The sequence below is a fragment of the Pygocentrus nattereri genome, chromosome 17 (genome assembly GCF_015220715.1).
Source record: "Pygocentrus nattereri isolate fPygNat1 chromosome 17, fPygNat1.pri, whole genome shotgun sequence".
NCBI classification, from domain to species: Eukaryota; Metazoa; Chordata; class Actinopteri; order Characiformes; family Serrasalmidae; genus Pygocentrus; species Pygocentrus nattereri.
Genome location: NC_051227.1, coordinates 13,423,542 through 13,440,716, shown reverse-complemented (window position 1 = coordinate 13,440,716; position 17,175 = coordinate 13,423,542). Strand labels below are relative to the sequence as shown.

General features: G+C 42.1%; 1 protein-coding gene across 2 annotated transcripts in view; it reads right to left on the bottom strand.

The window, feature by feature from the left end:
• hectd3 (HECT domain containing 3) overlaps window positions 1-16,372 on the bottom strand; it is a 29,096-nt gene extending 12,724 nt beyond the window's left edge. The window contains exons 1-11 of one of the 2 annotated variants that reach the window (XM_017706312.2): window positions 15,725-16,372; window positions 13,782-13,942; window positions 12,338-12,430; window positions 10,426-10,561; window positions 9,256-9,377; window positions 7,316-7,429; window positions 5,992-6,074; window positions 3,881-4,046; window positions 2,557-2,638; window positions 1,663-1,845; window positions 31-83 (exon numbers count right to left, since the gene is read on the bottom strand). In XM_017706312.2, the coding sequence (XP_017561801.1) occupies window positions 31-83; window positions 1,663-1,845; window positions 2,557-2,638; window positions 3,881-4,046; window positions 5,992-6,074; window positions 7,316-7,429; window positions 9,256-9,377; window positions 10,426-10,561; window positions 12,338-12,430; window positions 13,782-13,942; window positions 15,725-16,075 (1,544 nt within the window). In that variant the 5' untranslated portion in view covers window positions 16,076-16,372. The remainder of the gene's footprint in view (window positions 1-30; window positions 84-1,662; window positions 1,846-2,556; window positions 2,639-3,880; window positions 4,047-5,991; window positions 6,075-7,315; window positions 7,430-9,255; window positions 9,378-10,425; window positions 10,562-12,337; window positions 12,431-13,781; window positions 13,943-15,724) is intronic. The other variant, XM_017706313.2, reaches the window with a different exon arrangement.
• Between the last annotated feature and the right edge of the window lie 803 nt (window positions 16,373-17,175).

Genomic DNA, 17,175 nt, shown 5'->3' with positions numbered 1-17,175 from the left:
ATGTGGTGTATACAGTAAAATAAAACTTACCTGTAGTCTAGAGTCTTTTCATATTTGTCTGATGGCTTTAAACCCTCATACACCTGCAAGATGGATCAAAAACAAACAAAAAAGTCAAATTTATGATACGGAGAGAGAAAAAAACGATGGACAAATTCAGGCTGCTGCTGTTTTTTTTTTGTGACCTATGCAAACATGGCTCTGCCCATGTGTATAGCTAAGTGTCACACTGTCAGAAACCACACACAGTGCTGTGCAAAAGTATTTACCCACACCCAATTTCTTCTATTTTTGCTACTTGGTCACATTGAAATGTTTCAGATCATCCAATTCATTTTTATATAAGACAAAGACAAGGCGAGTGAACACAGTGCAGCTTTAATATGATCTTTCCATTTATTAAAGATAAAGATTTATTCCACATCTATATCACCCACGGTTACTGTATAGTGTTGTGTTTCTGCTACTGGCTGCTAAATTTCCTTTGAGATCAATAAAGTATCTATATATCTATCTATCTATCACGTGAAAAAGCAGTTGCCCCCATAACCTAATGACTGCTTATGCTGCTGAGGACAGTAACAACTGCAATCAAACGACTGTGATAACTTGCGATGAGTCTTTTACATCACTGTGGAGAAAATATGGGCCACTCTTCTTTGCAGAATTGTTTCAATTCGGCTGCACTGCAGGGCTTTTGAGCACGAGTTGCCGGTTTAAGGTCTTGCCACAGCATCTCAGTGGGATTCAAGTGAGGACTGTGGCTCTCCAAAAACTCTCCAAGACACAATCAGAGGTGGATATGAAATAAATTGATGAAATCATCATTCAGAGGCACCACTTTGTGTTTACTTGGGTACATTAGACTTAGACAGTCTAATTAACATCGTACAGTGCGCATTAGAATGAAATTTCGCTGCCTTGGCTCAGAGTATATCGGTAACATAAGTATTACGATGTAGTGCAAAGTGTAGTGCATATGTAAACATATGTATATCAGCAGATAAATAATTTTAAATAAGAATATGTACAAGAGTATATTGCACTGGAGAGCCCAAGTATGAGGTAATAAAAAAATACAGAATAGGAGCAGCATGTCATTTAGAGTTCAGCATTCTTATGGTGTGTGGGAAGAAGATGTTTTTGAACATGGCTGTTCTACTTTGAAGGCTTCAGAACCTCCTTCCAAAGGCCAGCAGCGAGAACAGTCCATGGTGGGGGTGGGAGGGGTCTCTGTTTATGTTCTGAGCTCTGGTCACTCAGAGGCGCTGCAGGCTCCTGCCCAGACAGAGACCCAACTGGTCAGTATACTCTCTACAGTGCCTCTGTAGAGGGTGGTGAGAATCGGAGGGGGTTGGTGTGCTCTTTTCATCCATCTCAGGAAGTCCATGCGCTGCTGAGCTCTTTCTCTATCTTTGTCTAATATTGAAAGTAACTCATGATCTGAAACATTTATGTGTCACAAGAATGTAAAAAAAAGAAGAAATGGGGAAGGGGCAAATACTTTTTCACAGCACTATAATCACATCTGTTACAGATTACTGAACAAATCAAACGCTTTGAGTCATGTATGTGATGACTCGTGCACAAAACTACCTTGCCTTGTAGCATCAGTGCAAAAACTAACTACACTTGGAGTGAGTGAGTGGGTGATGAGATTACCTGAGTGAAAACAGCATTTTTGCAGGTGGGGTCGAGGCTGGGGTTGTCCCGGTGCTCCATGGCCAGGCGGCGGTTAATATAGAGGCGAGGCATGAAGTTAGGCTTGCTGGATTCGGAATCTTTCAGGCACTGGATGATGAGGGTTGAGCGGCGTTTGGACAGAAGCAGGAACTGCTTTATACTCTAGGGGGCAGCAGAGAGTAACCTGTCATTATTCTGAATGCAAATAAACCTGGCAGCAGCTCCTGAAGTCCTGAAATACTCTGCATACTTTAGAGCTGTACTCACAGCAGACATGAGCAAACAGCCTACGAAGACACTAATGAGGGTAAGTAAATATAGAAAACTGGTGGGAATCAAGAGGATTTTAAAAAGAATCAGTCTTCAAAAAAGAACCTGTACATAAACGGAATGACATCATTGCCACTCAAATCCCAGCATCTCTCAAAACACTTCCTTATGGGAGCGCCAAAATGTAAAGACATCACTTTCTATTTGTCTATACATCATGAACTGTGAACACAGCATGACAGAGACAATGTTCTATTGCTCAATGATTAAGCTCAGATTACAGTGACCCAGTCATCTTTGCACGAAGGGTCATTACGCCACTCCTCTGTTGACGGACTAAACCTTAATCTAGGTGTCCATAGAGCAGTTACAGCTGACAAAGTATGTTCAGCTAAGGGAGTTGCCAATCAGCCCTGTCCAGAATACAATCTAGCTCACCTGAGTGAGCAAGCCAAGGTGTTCAGGAGAAACAGGTGTGTTGGGTTTTAGGTTAGAACTAATCTCCATGGGGCTCAAGATCTGCATGAGTCGGGTCCAAATAGGTGATTTAATCCTATAACAGTGCTAACGGGGGTGTTGGTTCCGCTGTGGTTAAATACTCACTTTAATCTGGTTAAAGGTGCCCAGGCTGTAGTCCCAGGCTGGCACCAGGTGAGGCAAAAGGCTATCCAGGAGTGAGATGAACCTAAAAATGTAGGAAATTAACACAGTGAATGGGCCGGGACTAACTATGGCAGAGCCATGTTTAAAGCTACTGAGTTCATCAGTGCAACTCTCTACTGCCAGTGCTTGTCTATGGAGACTTTATGACTGTGCACCTGACTTCAGTAATTAGAAGGTGTGTCTCTAATACTTTTAATACTTTTGTCTCTCACTTTCCATACATGTGTGTTTATGTACACTCACCGGCCACTTTATTAGGTACAGTTTGTTCAGTTGCTTATCAAAAATAGGTCCAAAAATCAGCCAATCACATGGTCGCAACTCAATGCATTTAGGCATGTTAGAGGTGGTCAAGGCAACTTGCTGAAGTGCAGACCGAGCATCAGAATGGGGGAAGAAAGGTGATTTAAGTGACTTTGAACGTGACATGGTTGTTGGGGCCAGACGGGCTGGTCTGAGTATTTCAGAAACTGCTGATCTACTGGGATTTTCACGCACAACCATCTCTAGGGTTCACAGAGAACGGTCAGAAAAAGAGGAAATACATGCTATTGATAATGACACTATGATAACTACACTAAGATGTCCAAAGGCTATAGAGCAATAACGTGGCCATACTACTGGCCTGAAGGAAAGTCAGTGTGTTAATCATTATATATAAATATTGTGGGCAGGACCGCAAGGGCTTGTGAGTATATTTTGTTTTTTCCATCTGGATTAACATACCCAAATCCTGAGGCAAATTATTTAGTAACTACATGAAATACAAGTAAATTTTTGTTTTGTTTTTTTTTTGTTAAAAGTTTCTCTCAAATTAACAGAACATGTGTTTTATGATCTACACATATCACTATATGTTTACAATTTACTGTTGAAAGCCAAAAATCTCAGATGCTCTTTGTCATTTTATAAAAGTAATGTTTACAGAGCAGATCACTGAAGAGATGCAGTCTGTTTATAGTTTATAGCCCAGATTTGGGGAAAAAAGGTTAAAGCCAGTGCTAATAGACATAAAACAGGACTGACTATCTCCAACCTGCAAACCTGTGGTACTGGAAGCTTTAGTGCTGAATATTCAAAGCATGTATTTCTGCCATCACGTGACAGTAAAACACACATAATTTGTTTGTGCAGGAGTGGCAAGTGCATAATGACCAGCCTCTTTTACAGCAAACAGGGTCTGTGTGTTTGCTTTAGATCCGGTTGGTGTAGTGATTTTAAACAGGCGTTCCTGTAGGCGTCTCTCTCTGTATGTGAGCACTACCTCAGGATGACGAGCGCGCGGCGGTACAGCACGTCAGGAGGAGTTCCCTCCAGTCGAGGGTACCGCACCAGGTGGGGCGACTGGAACACGTCAGCGTTCAGACCCAGATCACGTTCACATGAAGACTTTATCTTCAGCCCTCGGATCCGCACGTCAATCCCCCCATCTGAGGAAGACCACCACAGATGATTTAGGACCAGAACAATGAGTTTAAGTTCACAGAATAGAAAAAAACTCTCGAATGGTCAATCGACCAATACAGTATCTCCCACCATGGATTTGAACATATGGGTATCTGAAAATATGGATAACTCAACTGGTGTTAGAAGAAGGCATAGAATAAGTGAATGAAGGCTAAACCATCTATGTTTTTGTTTTTTAGCACCTCATGGACTTCACTAAAGTGAGGGTTCAGTAAATGACATTGTGTGTCCTTCTTTATTCATAACTATAAAAATATTTTCTTACTGGAATCTGTTAAAATGGGCCAGAAAGTAGACTGGATGTTGAGATCTGACACCCGATGCTGTAACAGACACCGTCAAATTCTTGCCAAGTCAATAACTTTGGGTGTCATGTTGATGACATCCAGAATTATTCTTGCATTTTATTTCTTTCTTTGAGATCCACTTATGACACGTGTGATTTCATGTATCATACATTTCTAGATGACCGCATTCAAACCCCTGATAGACCAATAAAACAAGCCAATACTATAGACAGAAAATTACCATGCCTTTAAGACGGATATATACTATATTTCCAAAAGTATTCAGTCACCCATCCAAATCACTGAATTCAGGTGTTCCAATCACTTCCACAATCACAGGTGTAGAAAACCCAGCAACTCAGCCAGGAAGTGGTCGGCCATGTAAAATGACAGAGCAGGGTCAGCGGATGCTGAGGGGGATAGTGCGCAGAGGTCGCCAACTTTCTGCAGAGTCAATTGCTACAGACCTCCAAACTTCATGTGGCCTTCAGATCAGCTCAAGAACGGCGTAGAGAGCTTCATGGAATGGGTTTCCTTGGCCGAGCAGCTGCATCCAAGCCTTACATCACCAAGCACAATGCAAAGCATGGAATGCAGTGGTGTAAAGCGCCGCCACTGGACTCTAGAGCAGTGGAGACGTGTTCTCTGGAGTGACCAATCACGCTTCTCTGTCTGGAAATCCGATGGACGAGTCTGGGTTTGGCGGTTGCCAGGAGAACCGTACTTGTCTGACTGCATTGTGCCAAGTGTAAAGTTTGGTGGAGGGGGGATTATGGTGTGGGGTTGTTTTTCAGGAGTTGGGCTCGGCCCCTTAGTTCCAGTGAAAGGAACTCTTAAAGCTTCAGCACCAAGAGATTTTGGACAATTTTTTGGACTTTGAGGGAACAGTTTGGGGACGGCCCCTTCCTATTCCAACATGACTGCGCACCAGTGCACAAAGCAGATCCATAAAGACATGGATGAGTGAATTTGGTGTGGAAGAACTTGAGTGGCCTGCACAGAGTCCTGACCTCAACCCAACAGAACACCTTTGGGATGAATTAGAGCGGAGACTGTGGGCCAGGCCTTCTCGTCCAACATCAGTGTCTGAACTCACAAATGCGCTTCTGGAAGAATGGTCAAAAATTCCCATAAACACACTCCTAACCCTTGTGGAAAGCCTTCCCAGAAGAGTTGAAGCTGTTATAGCTGCAAAGGGTGGGCTGCCAACATATTTAACCCTATGGATTAAGAATGGGATGTCGCTCAAGTTCATATGCGTGTGAAGCCAGGCGACCAAATACTTTTGGCAATACAGTGTATGTAAATGAGCTTTGTTTGACTGGCTGCCCTGTGCTGTAACTCATTCAAAAAGCAGTATGGACTGAAACACTCTTTATAACTTCAGAGCGAATGGGCGGGGCTATAGGGGAGCGACATGGACTAGAGAGCGAATGGTATGTTTTGAAACTTTAACAATGTTTATATACTACTCTAACTCTTTGATTTAAAAATATGAGGACAATTACATTTTCCAAGATATGAGCATTTAAAAAAAAAATCACAAACATTTCTTATTCTTACAGTACAGAATAATGTGTTTTGAAAAGCCTGTGGCTGAATAAAATCTGCTGCATCTCACCTCTGCACTCCTCGATCCTGATCTCAATGATCGGCAAGTGTATCGTCATGTCCTCCAACACGCACACCTCACCGATCAGATTCCTGTGAATGAATATCGGAATACAGTGAAAGCACCCAAACACAAAGTTAAAAAAACATTAAACAGTAAAATATAAACATTAAAGGTTATGCTCCACGGGTGGCTGTGGTTTATCTCTTCATCATTCTCAGAAAAGAATCTTGAGATGTTTCTCTTCAGCCATGCTTTCATGAATTCATTTCAGTTTTAAGTAATTCGAAATTTCTTTTCTTGAGAAGAATCTTAAGACTTTTCTTTTTAGACCTGTTTTTATGAATTAAGTTTGCTTTGTTTTAGAAACTCCGATCTTTGAAGAAGAATGTTCCTTTTAGATGTTGTGTTTTTATGTGTTCATGAGTTTTGTTTTTAAAAGTTCTGGATATTTTTTTAAGTAGAACCTTAAGACTCTTCTTTTTAGACGTGTTTTCATGAATTTTGTTCAGTTTATTTTTCTGTAAAGCACCTTCAGTTGACGTTGACACAAAAAATGTGCCTTATAAATAGACGTTCTTCTTCTTCTTCTTGTTATTATTATTATTATTATTATTATTATTACTACTTCTAGCCAGTATATCCACTATTTCTATTTATGACATGTTGTAGGACTATTATAATATTAAACCTATTTCTATACAATTTCACCTGTTTTAAAGCGCCCATATCACACCCTTACATTTGTTAAGCCATGAAAACCAACTCATTTACATATATCTGCCTATTCAGCCTATAGCAGCTTGGCTCCACCCACTCAGGCTAAAGTTATAAGGAGTGTTTTCAGCCCAGGCTGCTTTTTTGAGGCAGCAAATCAGAACTGAGCTCATTTACATATATCAGTATTAAAGGCACAGCAACAAATACACATTGTTTAATTCTAAGAGATAAATGTACAAACAATCAAGCAAATGTTTTGTGGACCTCAAGGGAAAATGTAGGATTGGGGCTCTTTAATGAATTTTATCTAATGAAAGTGTCTTATTCCAATGGCAGACCATTTTAGCAGTTTTGAGAAATAATGCAAACAGTTTTGCTTATTTGAAGACAAAATATCAAACTATTTATAAACCATTTATTTGCCAATGGAACAAGATAGTTTCACTAGATAAAGTGACATAAAACTGTGCATAAAGAAATGAAAAACCCAAAAATGTTCATACAACTCTCATAATTGAAGTCGAAGATATATTCTCTAGATTGAAGTTGCTTTCAGTTTTAAAATGCCTGATGATCCCTGAGGAACTGTGAAAAGCGTTTTTGAGGAACTCACTCATCAATGTTGACGTCGCCGTATTTCTTAAGGTTATCTCCCTCCCCACCAAACACTGTCACTCTCTTAGGCATGTAGGTGTCATCTGTAGAATCCACTGTCAATATCAGCTTACTAGAGAAGGAAAAATGGAAAGATGGAAAAGATACACAAACAAAAACCACGGTGAGAAACCAAGAAAAAATGCAGGGTTGAGTCAGTTACTCTAAAAGCAGGATTATGGATCCTCTATTAAATAAATCCAAACACTACACAGTCATTAAAGGGCAAAGTCTCCATTTCACATCATTCAGTTGTGAAGGTTCTTGTGAAATGCTCCAGTGCTCTTCAAGAGAAACTTACTGAGTCAGAACAGTTCACAGTGGTGGTGACAGGAACCAGATGGCCACCACAAGTTAATGGTTATGATTTCACTGCCTGATGTCTGAGACACTGTTTTATGATAGTTTTGAGAAGATTTTCAGTTAATTCATGGTGGAGTGGCACAAAACTCCACGTGTAGGTTCACTGGTGGTTCTGGATATTAAATATTTGTGTTGTAGTCATGGTGACGCCTGTCTCCTATCACCACCACTGTAAAGACATCTGAAGCATTTCACTCCAAACCACTCTGAACCTCTCTGATTACACTTCAGAGGAACTTGTGAAATTTGGTGGAATACCCTTTTAGTGACAAATTAAGGGTAGTAGGGGCTAACTTGCTTTTGATATTGTTAATAAACCTTTCTTGGGTGAAGCGTTTCTTTACTTAAGCAGTAGAACCTGAGAGGAAGTGTGTTATTGTGACATTTTTATGAAGTTTTTGACAGAAGAAGCTGTGACAGAAGAACAGCCGAACAACCTGGAATCAGCCAGAAATGAACCCAGTACCATTCGCCAGACGTGTTGTCTGATCTTCAGTCTGACCAAATCAGACTGAGCCATAAAACTGACCCAATATCAGGTTCAGCTCATCTTTGTCAGTTTTTTTCCAGATCAGTATTAATGTTGTTTTGTTCCAGCCAGTCTGTAAAGCTTCTTACAGCCTGTGTAGTTTGGCGCATGGTACTGGGTTCATTTCTGGCTGATTCCAGGTTGTTCAGCTGTTCTTCTGTCACAGCTGCCGACTGAAAAGCTGCTCAGTGGTGATGACAGTTTGGGAATTTAGTGTCGTCTCATCTTCAGAGTCGGACCAAATCGGCTTTCGCTCAAATGTGATCTTAACAGTGTCTGTTTTCTGTTTGTGGCAAAGTAAGAAGTAAAAACATTCAAATGGCTTGAGCGTCTCATACAACTGCTTCGCAACAACATCTCAGCAGAGTGATAGTGTTTGTGGAAAACCTGTGATGTTATGGTGAAATATCAGCACTGTTCGAACTTTCTCGACCAATCAGCTCACGTGGCCGGAACTAACTGTTGTATAAATGTACAAAATCCACCCCCTACACTAAACTAAGACACGTTTGGTGTCTGAAGTGGATACAATTTTTAAAAACTCCAGCAGCGCCTCTGTGTCTGATCCACTCAGACCACCACCAGTGGTGTTAGTGTCAGTGTTACTGCAGTGCTGAGCATGTTTGGTGAGATGACTGGTGTAGAACTGCATGGAATTGAGGTGTAACCACTGTCCCATAGATTCTTGCTGGGGAAGTGGGGGTTGGGAGTGCACATTACATTGCAGTGCATGCTGGGGATTGTAGTGCAGCAATGCAGCAATGTGAAATGAACTAATATCAAGAAAATCTAAATAATTTTGCGTGCTGGACAGGATTGTGCTGTGGACCTGATCTGGCCCACTTATCGGCTATATGTTTGACATACAGGGCACACAAGCTAATTGTTAAGCTACATTAGCATCGTAGCTCCAGTGCAAAACATCTCAGTTTATTGGCTACATTTAATGACTAAACTGAGTAAATCTGATTTTCCGCTGAACTATCGGATTAAAGTAGTAAACTCACTTGACCACAGTTCCTCTCTTCATGTGCAGGCGGATCCAGTGCTGTCCCTGCATTCCGTCGCTCTCCCAGTACGTCTCAGTGTCTCCATCAGTCAGGCAGCTGGCTCCACCATTCGGGTCCTTCTTCACCAAAACACATTTACTAGCATACAGATTCAACTTCAACATGCACATCACTGCTGTCGGAAGAAAACCTTGTATCTCCGAAATGACAACTTTACAGGAGAAGGGAAAAACCCACATTACTTTTAATGGAAGTCAATGGAACCAGAATTTTTACAAGTCATTTTGAGCCACATCTTTTGGTGCAGTCTTCAAGAAATTCACACACAATGTAAAGGACAACAGGTATTTTCACATTACATCAAAAACTGAAAAACGATCAAGGTTTTCTTCCGATATTCAACTTTAACAGTTATTTTAAATGTGCAAAGCAGGCTGTGGAGTGAGGTTCATCTGTATTAAAGCATACTAGATTAATTATACATCTGAATGAAGTGTATTAGATTAAAAATACAGATTTGGCTGGACTACAATCTAAGATGAGCTGGGGGCTGAACTCTGCTTAAGGGGGAATTCCATCAGTTTTCCAAATTTTCCTCAATATTTAAGTGGTTAAGATGTAAACAGAGTCATTCAGAAGGGTTTGGTGTGAAACGCTCTGTTCTAAATAAACTTACCGAGTCAGAACTGCTCACAGTGGCGGTGATAGGAACCAGACGTCCCCCTCTAAAAGCTCCTCACAGAAAGTTCCTACATGAAATGGTTCTGAATTCACTGCCTGATGACTGAGACGCTGTTTTATGATAGTTTAGAGAACTTCAACTCCATTCATGGTGGAGGAATAATAACATTTCTTTACAATCAGCTTTTCATATAAACTCAGAAGACTTGTGTGGGTTCTCTGGTGGTTCTGGATAGTAAATAAAATGTCTATATCTGTGTTGTACTCATGGCGACCCCTGCTTCCTATCACCACCACTGTAAAGACGTCTGAACCACTTCACATCAAACCGCCCTGAATGCTTCTGTTTACATTGTAATGTAACTGAATTATGAAATATTGGTGGAATTCCCCTGTAATATTATCCAATATTGTCCAATAGGCCACAGCCTGCTGTAAAGGCTACTGTAAAGTGATAAAAACAGCTCTGATTTGGTCTCTACATACCGAGCATGAGGAGACATCAATGCTGCTCACGCACTGCTTCACACTGCCTAGGTTTTCATCCTCTTTACCAACATGATCATAAAAATAGTGAACAAGGTCCTCATCACACTCAAACGTCCAGGTGGCGGGAACATATCTGAAACGTAGCAGAAAAAAAACGAGCACAGGGGTCACACAAAGGTCACAACCGGCTTTTGAGATTATGGCTACGTTCACACAGCAGGTAAAAGTGGCCCAAATCTGATTTTCTCACCAAATCCGATTTTATAGTTTGGCTGTTCACACTGTCTTTTAAATGTGGTCTGTATGCGACAGTCTGAACAGATCAGCTCCTAAACTGAGCCGTATGGTCAAAAGAACAGGGCTTTACATGGTTCGTCCAGAGGTCAACAATCATGACGGCCAGCGAACGCCTGTCGCTCCCGAAGCTTCAGTTTCGTCTTCGCCAGCATCGCAGGAGTGATTATGAAGCTCCAGTGGTGGACAGCTGGGCTCATCACTCACAGTGAGCTCGATTTCACTGTAAACAGTGCACGTTATTCGACCACGGCCACTTCTTTGGTTCGTGTCCTCAGATTCTTTAAACTGTTCTCTGACGCTGCAGCCTCGGTCTCCTCGAACACGGTGCGGTTACGATGAGTCTGTTTATGAGCCTCAGCAGCGCAAAATTATGATGAATGTCGAGTTGGATTGACGTAAAAGTCACATGAATTCCGATCTGGCTGTTCAGAGTCGCATCGCTGTGGATCGGATACGTATCGGATTTCAATAGCACATATGAAAGAGTCTCAAATCGGAATTGAAAATGTCAGATTTAGTGTGTTTATCTGTTCACAGTGACACACAGACACACATCTGTGTCACATTCGGACAAAAAGATCGGATTTTGTAGCCTATTCGGCTACATTCACATTACTAAGTTAAGGTGGCACGAATCAGATTTTTTGCCCTAATGTGACTCAGATCTGTTGTTTTCAGGGCTGTGTGGACACAAATCTGATCTTTTCAAATGCAATCTGAGTCACTTTCCTATGTGGTTCTTGTTTGGATACGTATCTGATTCGTGGCCAGGGTTCATCACATTAATGACGGATTTGAGTCACTTACTTAAACAAGTGTGAACCGTCGAGTGAGAGAGATCGGATTTGAGCAGCAAGGATTGTAATGTGAACGCAGCTTTAGAGCCAGAATAAGCATCAAGAAAACAACCAAGAAAAATCAACAATCATGTAAATGCGTAAGAGAGAAGTTAGATTAAAGGGCCCATATCGTGGAAAACTGAATGTTCCTCATGCTTTTTAATAAAATAGTTTGATTTAGTATATAAACACTGTTTACATAAGACATCAAGCTTCAAAGACAGTTTTGCATTTATTGTTTTTGTGATGTCATGAAAACCAACCCAATCTGCCCATTCAGCCTACAGCAGTTTAGCTCCACCCATTCATGGTGAAGTTATAAGCCGTGTTTCAGTCTGGACTGCTCTTTAAGAGAGGTACAGTACAGGGTAGCCAATCAAAGCAGAGCTTATTTACATATCACTGCTGTCGGAAGAAAACCTTGTATCTCCATTCTTGCAGTTTTTTTTAGTTTTTGACATAATTTGAAAGTGCCTGTTGTCCTTTACATTGTGTATACATTTCATGATACATGGACCAAAAGAAGTGACCCAAAAAATGTCTGGTTCCATTGACTTACATTAAAAGTAAAGTGGGTTTTTTCCTTCTTCTGTAAAGGTTTTGTTCTGACAACAGTGATATATCAGGCTTAAAGTGTTAAGCTGTGGCTGTACATAAAACCACACAAAATATTTAATTGAAAAAAGCATGGAATATGGGGCCTTATAATGCTGGTGTCCTTCCCACTTCATCCAAACACCATCAACACAAATCCTGTTTCCAGCTCCACCAACCTGAGCTTCTGCACCGCGGCCTCATCATACTCTGCCACTCTGGGTTTGCCCCCCAGGTACAGGCAGTTCTCCGCATCCACCACCTGCTCCCACCTGAAAACAGCCATCAGCAGGATCAGGATCACTCAGAGCTCGGAGCTACAGTGTCTAGAGCAGCCTAGGTTTAGACTGTGGTAGAGGTTATAGCTGCACTATTACTGCTCTATCTGCAATATTTCCTCCTGAACACAGTGCCAGACGTGTTAATGCACCATAAAGTTCAAACTGTGGTTAATCCCATATTAAGACATTGTGCTTGTCATCTACGTTACCCCATTTGTTAGTTCACTCAACAGTGTCAGTGCTGTGCTGAGAACAGACCACCACCCAAATATCATCTGGACAACAGCAGCCCTGTGTCAACACAGTGTAGGTGTTTCTAATAAAGTGGCCAGTGAGTGGAAGTACAAGGTGGGTGTTTCTAATAAAGTGGCCAGTGAATGGAAGTACAAGGTGGGTGTTTCTAGTAAAGTGGCCAGTGAGTGGAAGTACAAGGTGGGTGTTTCTAATAAAGTGGCCAGTGAGTTGAAGTACAAGGTGGGTGTTTCTAATAAAGTGGCCAGTGAGTGGAAGCACAAGGTGGGTGTTTCTAATACTAACTTTTAGGTTTAATCAGGTGTGCCTGAGCAGGTAAACCACTAAGCTTAGGGTTTCTTCTGAACTCACTGACATCACTGTTTGGGTATTTGGTAGATTATAATCACAGGAAAACAGGAAGAAAATATGACAGCAACAAAGAAAAGCCACATCTTATGTGGTTATGTGACACTCAAAAAAGCTTTAGCTGTACATTCATCTGTACTACCAAGATCGTATTAACACGTGTGTGATGCGGACTAGAGGAACGTTTGTACTGGAAAAAGAATTCTTTTTTATATGTTGATACCGTCTATATATTTCCCTCCCTGCAGTGATGCGAACCTCTGTTCATTAGCTCTTATGGAGACGCATATCATATCGAAATGAGTCAGAATGCACATCCATACACCAAACAGCACTGGACTAAAGCCCTCCAGGACCGAGGCTGGATACCAGCTTAAAGATGATTTCTTGCGCTTTTTTTCAAAAGGTTCTATATAGCACCCAAAAGGGTTCTGCGATTCTTACAGTGTTAACCCTTTTCAAAAAGGTTCTAAACACAACCATTTATAGCACTTTCATGCACATTCTCCATCAACCTGGACAAATATTTCATGATGCAAAGAACTTTTAATCATGCGAAGGGTTGTCTGAGTGTTCATAGTTCTACATAGAACCATTTTCTTTCATAAAGAACCCTTGAAGCACTGTCTTGTTTACGCGTGTAGGTGGATCTTAATTCCTACACTGTGTAAGTGTTTACCAGCCCACATTTCCCGTACCGCTGCCTCCCTCAGTGACAGTGGATCACAGATAAGGAGCGAACCTGTTGCAAGGCTTGTGGTCGTAGCCGAAAAGCTGCTGCTCCCTGCTGGCTGTGTCCGGGGCTTCAACGGGAACGAGCCGGTGTCCTCCCTCGGCGTGTTTACAGGCCAGGATCCAGCCCTCATCCATCTCCACTCCATTGCGGTACTCCTCCAGCTGCTCCTATAGAAGGAGAAAACATCAGAGAGAAGGAGAAGACGCTGTAATATCTGCAGAACAAGCTACTAATACAACTCCTACTCACTCACATCTTTTACATGCTTATAACTGCTCTCTTAGCATGACTTGAAAGGGGAAGTCCAGTGAATTTTCTAAAATTCTGTGTACTTATATGGCCAAGATGTCTGAGATGTTTATCTTTTGGGATAGTCTCAAGAAGGTTTTGGCCTACAGTGTATTTTTGAGTACTTTCATGGTGGAGGGATACATGCAGGGCGCTGTGAGGCAACAAAATAGTCCCCAAAGAAAACTTATTTTTCAGATTTTACATCATCAACATGCCATATAAACGTGTAGGTTCTCTGGTGGTTCTGGATAGTAAATAAAATGTCTATATCTGTGTTGTAGTCATGGCGACACCTGGTTCCCATCACCACCACTGTAAAGACCATTTCACACCAAACCACTCTGAATCTCTCTGTATCTATAAATTTTGAAACATTTGGTGGAGTTCCCCTTTTTCCTATCTGTAAGAAAAGTACTTGACTGACTTGATGTTGGCCTTTACATTGTGTGTAAATTTCATGATGAACGGTCCAAAAGAATCCGCCTAGAATTACTCAGAAAAACTTCTGGTTCCATTGACTTTCATTGAAAGTAATGTATGTTTTTTCCTTCTCTTGTAAAGTTACCGCTTTGGAAATACGGGGTCTTGTTCCGACAACAGCGATACTTTTAATATGTTATCACAACTATTATTGTTTTAGTATTGTTCTCTACTTTATCTTGATGCTCTTATCCTACTCAGGAGTTTTATTTACTTACTTTTATGAGTCATTTTTATTTATTTTTGTATTATTCATCTGCTTTAACTGTTTGTCCTGATTGGTCTTAATTGGTTTAAGGTTTCCTCGTTAATTTTATTTACTGCTTTAATAATAATTTAGTAGCCATACTTCATTTTCTCTGCTGTACTTTTAGTACCACAAACATTTATTTTACTCTTTTCAGTCCCTTCTTTACTGAATAATGCTTGGCTACACTGACCCAACATACTGACTGGCCACTTCAGCGTCCAGTTTTTACGCTCATTGTCCATTTTATCAGCTCCACTTACTGTATAGCTGCACTTTGTAGTTCTACAGTTACAGACTGTAGTCCATCTGTTTCTCTGATACTTTCTTACCCTGTTCTTCAGTGGTCAGGACCCCCATGGACCCTCACAGAGCAGGTACTATGTGGGTGGTGGATCATTCTCAGCACTGTAGTAACACTGATGTGGTAGTAGTGTGTTAGTCTGTGTTGCGCAGGTCTGAGTGGATCAGACACAGCAGTGCTGAAGTTTTTAAGCACCTGAGTGTTGCTGCTGGACTGAGAACCAAAAATATCCAGCCAACAGCGTCCTGTGGGCAGCGTCCTGTGACCACTGATGAAGAACTAGAGGATGACCAACACAAACTGTGCAGCAGCAGATGAGCTATCATCTCTGACTTTACATTTACAAGATGGACCAACAAGGTAGGAATGTCTAATAAAGTGGACAGTGAGTGGACACAGTGTTTAAAAACTCCAGCAGCACTGCTGTGTCTGATCCACTCGTACCAGCACAACACACACTAACACACCACCACCACCACCACCACCACGTGAGTGCTACCGCAGTGCTGAGAATGACCCACCACCCAAATAGCACCTGCTCTGTGAGGGTCAATGGGGGTCCTGACAACTGAAGAACAGAGCTGATGAAGTGGACCCTGGCCACCAAAAGTTAACGCTACTAACTACCTTGCTGATTTTGACCCACAGGCCGTGGCTGTTGTAGTACTCTTCCCCTGATGTCCGTATGCAGGTCCCTTTTTTAGGCTCGATGGTGCATTTGGCTGTCTTCCTGTTGGGGGGCTGGTTCGGGTGGTCCCACACTGGAACCAGGGTCTTACCCCCGGAGTTTCCACATGAAGCCGAAGAGGAGGAGGATCCGGAGCCGGCGGACGAGTCCTTACAGATTTTGTAGCACACCTCCTTCGGCACGAAGCACAGGCTCTCCGGCAGAGCTTCGCCTCTCCTGAAGCACTCGATACAGCGGTTCAGGCAGCGAATCCGCCCCAGGAGAAGGTGAGGGTTCTCCCCCGGAGACATCTCTCCCCTCGCACGGGTCCTGCGCCGCGGCTCCTGGCTCAAAGTCCGGCCAGCTAACTCAGCGATAACGTCAACAAGGAGTTGTTGAAGCTAGCTAGCAAGCAGGAAAGCGGTTAAATCACACACGACAGCTCCCTTTTCCCCCGTTTTCTCTCGTTTCTCCGCCTCCGGTCACCGTTGAGACCCCTGTTATGGACACAAAAACCAAAAACAAGACAGTTTACGGTCTTACAGACACCAGAACCTTCCCCACAGCGCTTAGCCCACAAGCCACCAACTGTCATACTGGCTAACGAGTCCGACTCGTCAGCGAGTCGGCTCTTTCCAACTGAATCTTTTCCAGTGATTTGGGCGAACCGATTCACAGCTCCAGCTGACTCTAGCGTTCAAACCAAACAAGCATTAGGATTCCCACCCTGATGTTTTTACTTTTTCTAATGGGAATTGGCTTAATGGTTTCCATTAGAGACCGCTAGCTTGCTGTGGAACACCTTTAGGTCCCATTAGTAAACCACCAAATGCATATAGAATCAGCCAAAACTATCAGGAACCTACAGAGCTCCGCTGGTGACATCCTGTAGAAATGAAAAATAATGCGTGGCCACGACTTAGTAAGGCGTGGGAATGAGATCCTAATGTGTGGCCACGACTTAGTAAGGTATGGGAATGAGATGATTAAGTCATGGCTATGACTCAGGAAAGCGTGGGAATGAGATCCTAATGTGTGGACACAAATTAGTAAGCCGCAATCTCGTTCCCATGGCCACAACTTGATTATCTCATTCCCACGCCTTACTAAGTCGTGGCCACACATTAGGATCTTGTTCCCATGCATTAATAAGACGTGGCAATGCATTATTTTTCATTTCTACAGGATGTCACCAGTGGGGCTCCATAGGAACCAACAGAAACACTTATTGGGTTCTTTTTTCAACGGGGTGTTGAAACATTAGAGCCCTTTACGCTGTGATATCAGCCCATCAGGAAAACACAGAATACCATCAGAGGCTATTGGACACCATCAGGAAATAACAGAAATGTTGAATGTTTTCCTTTGGTTTTTTCAGCAGGGAACAGAGTGTGTTAGACAGGCTGAAGAT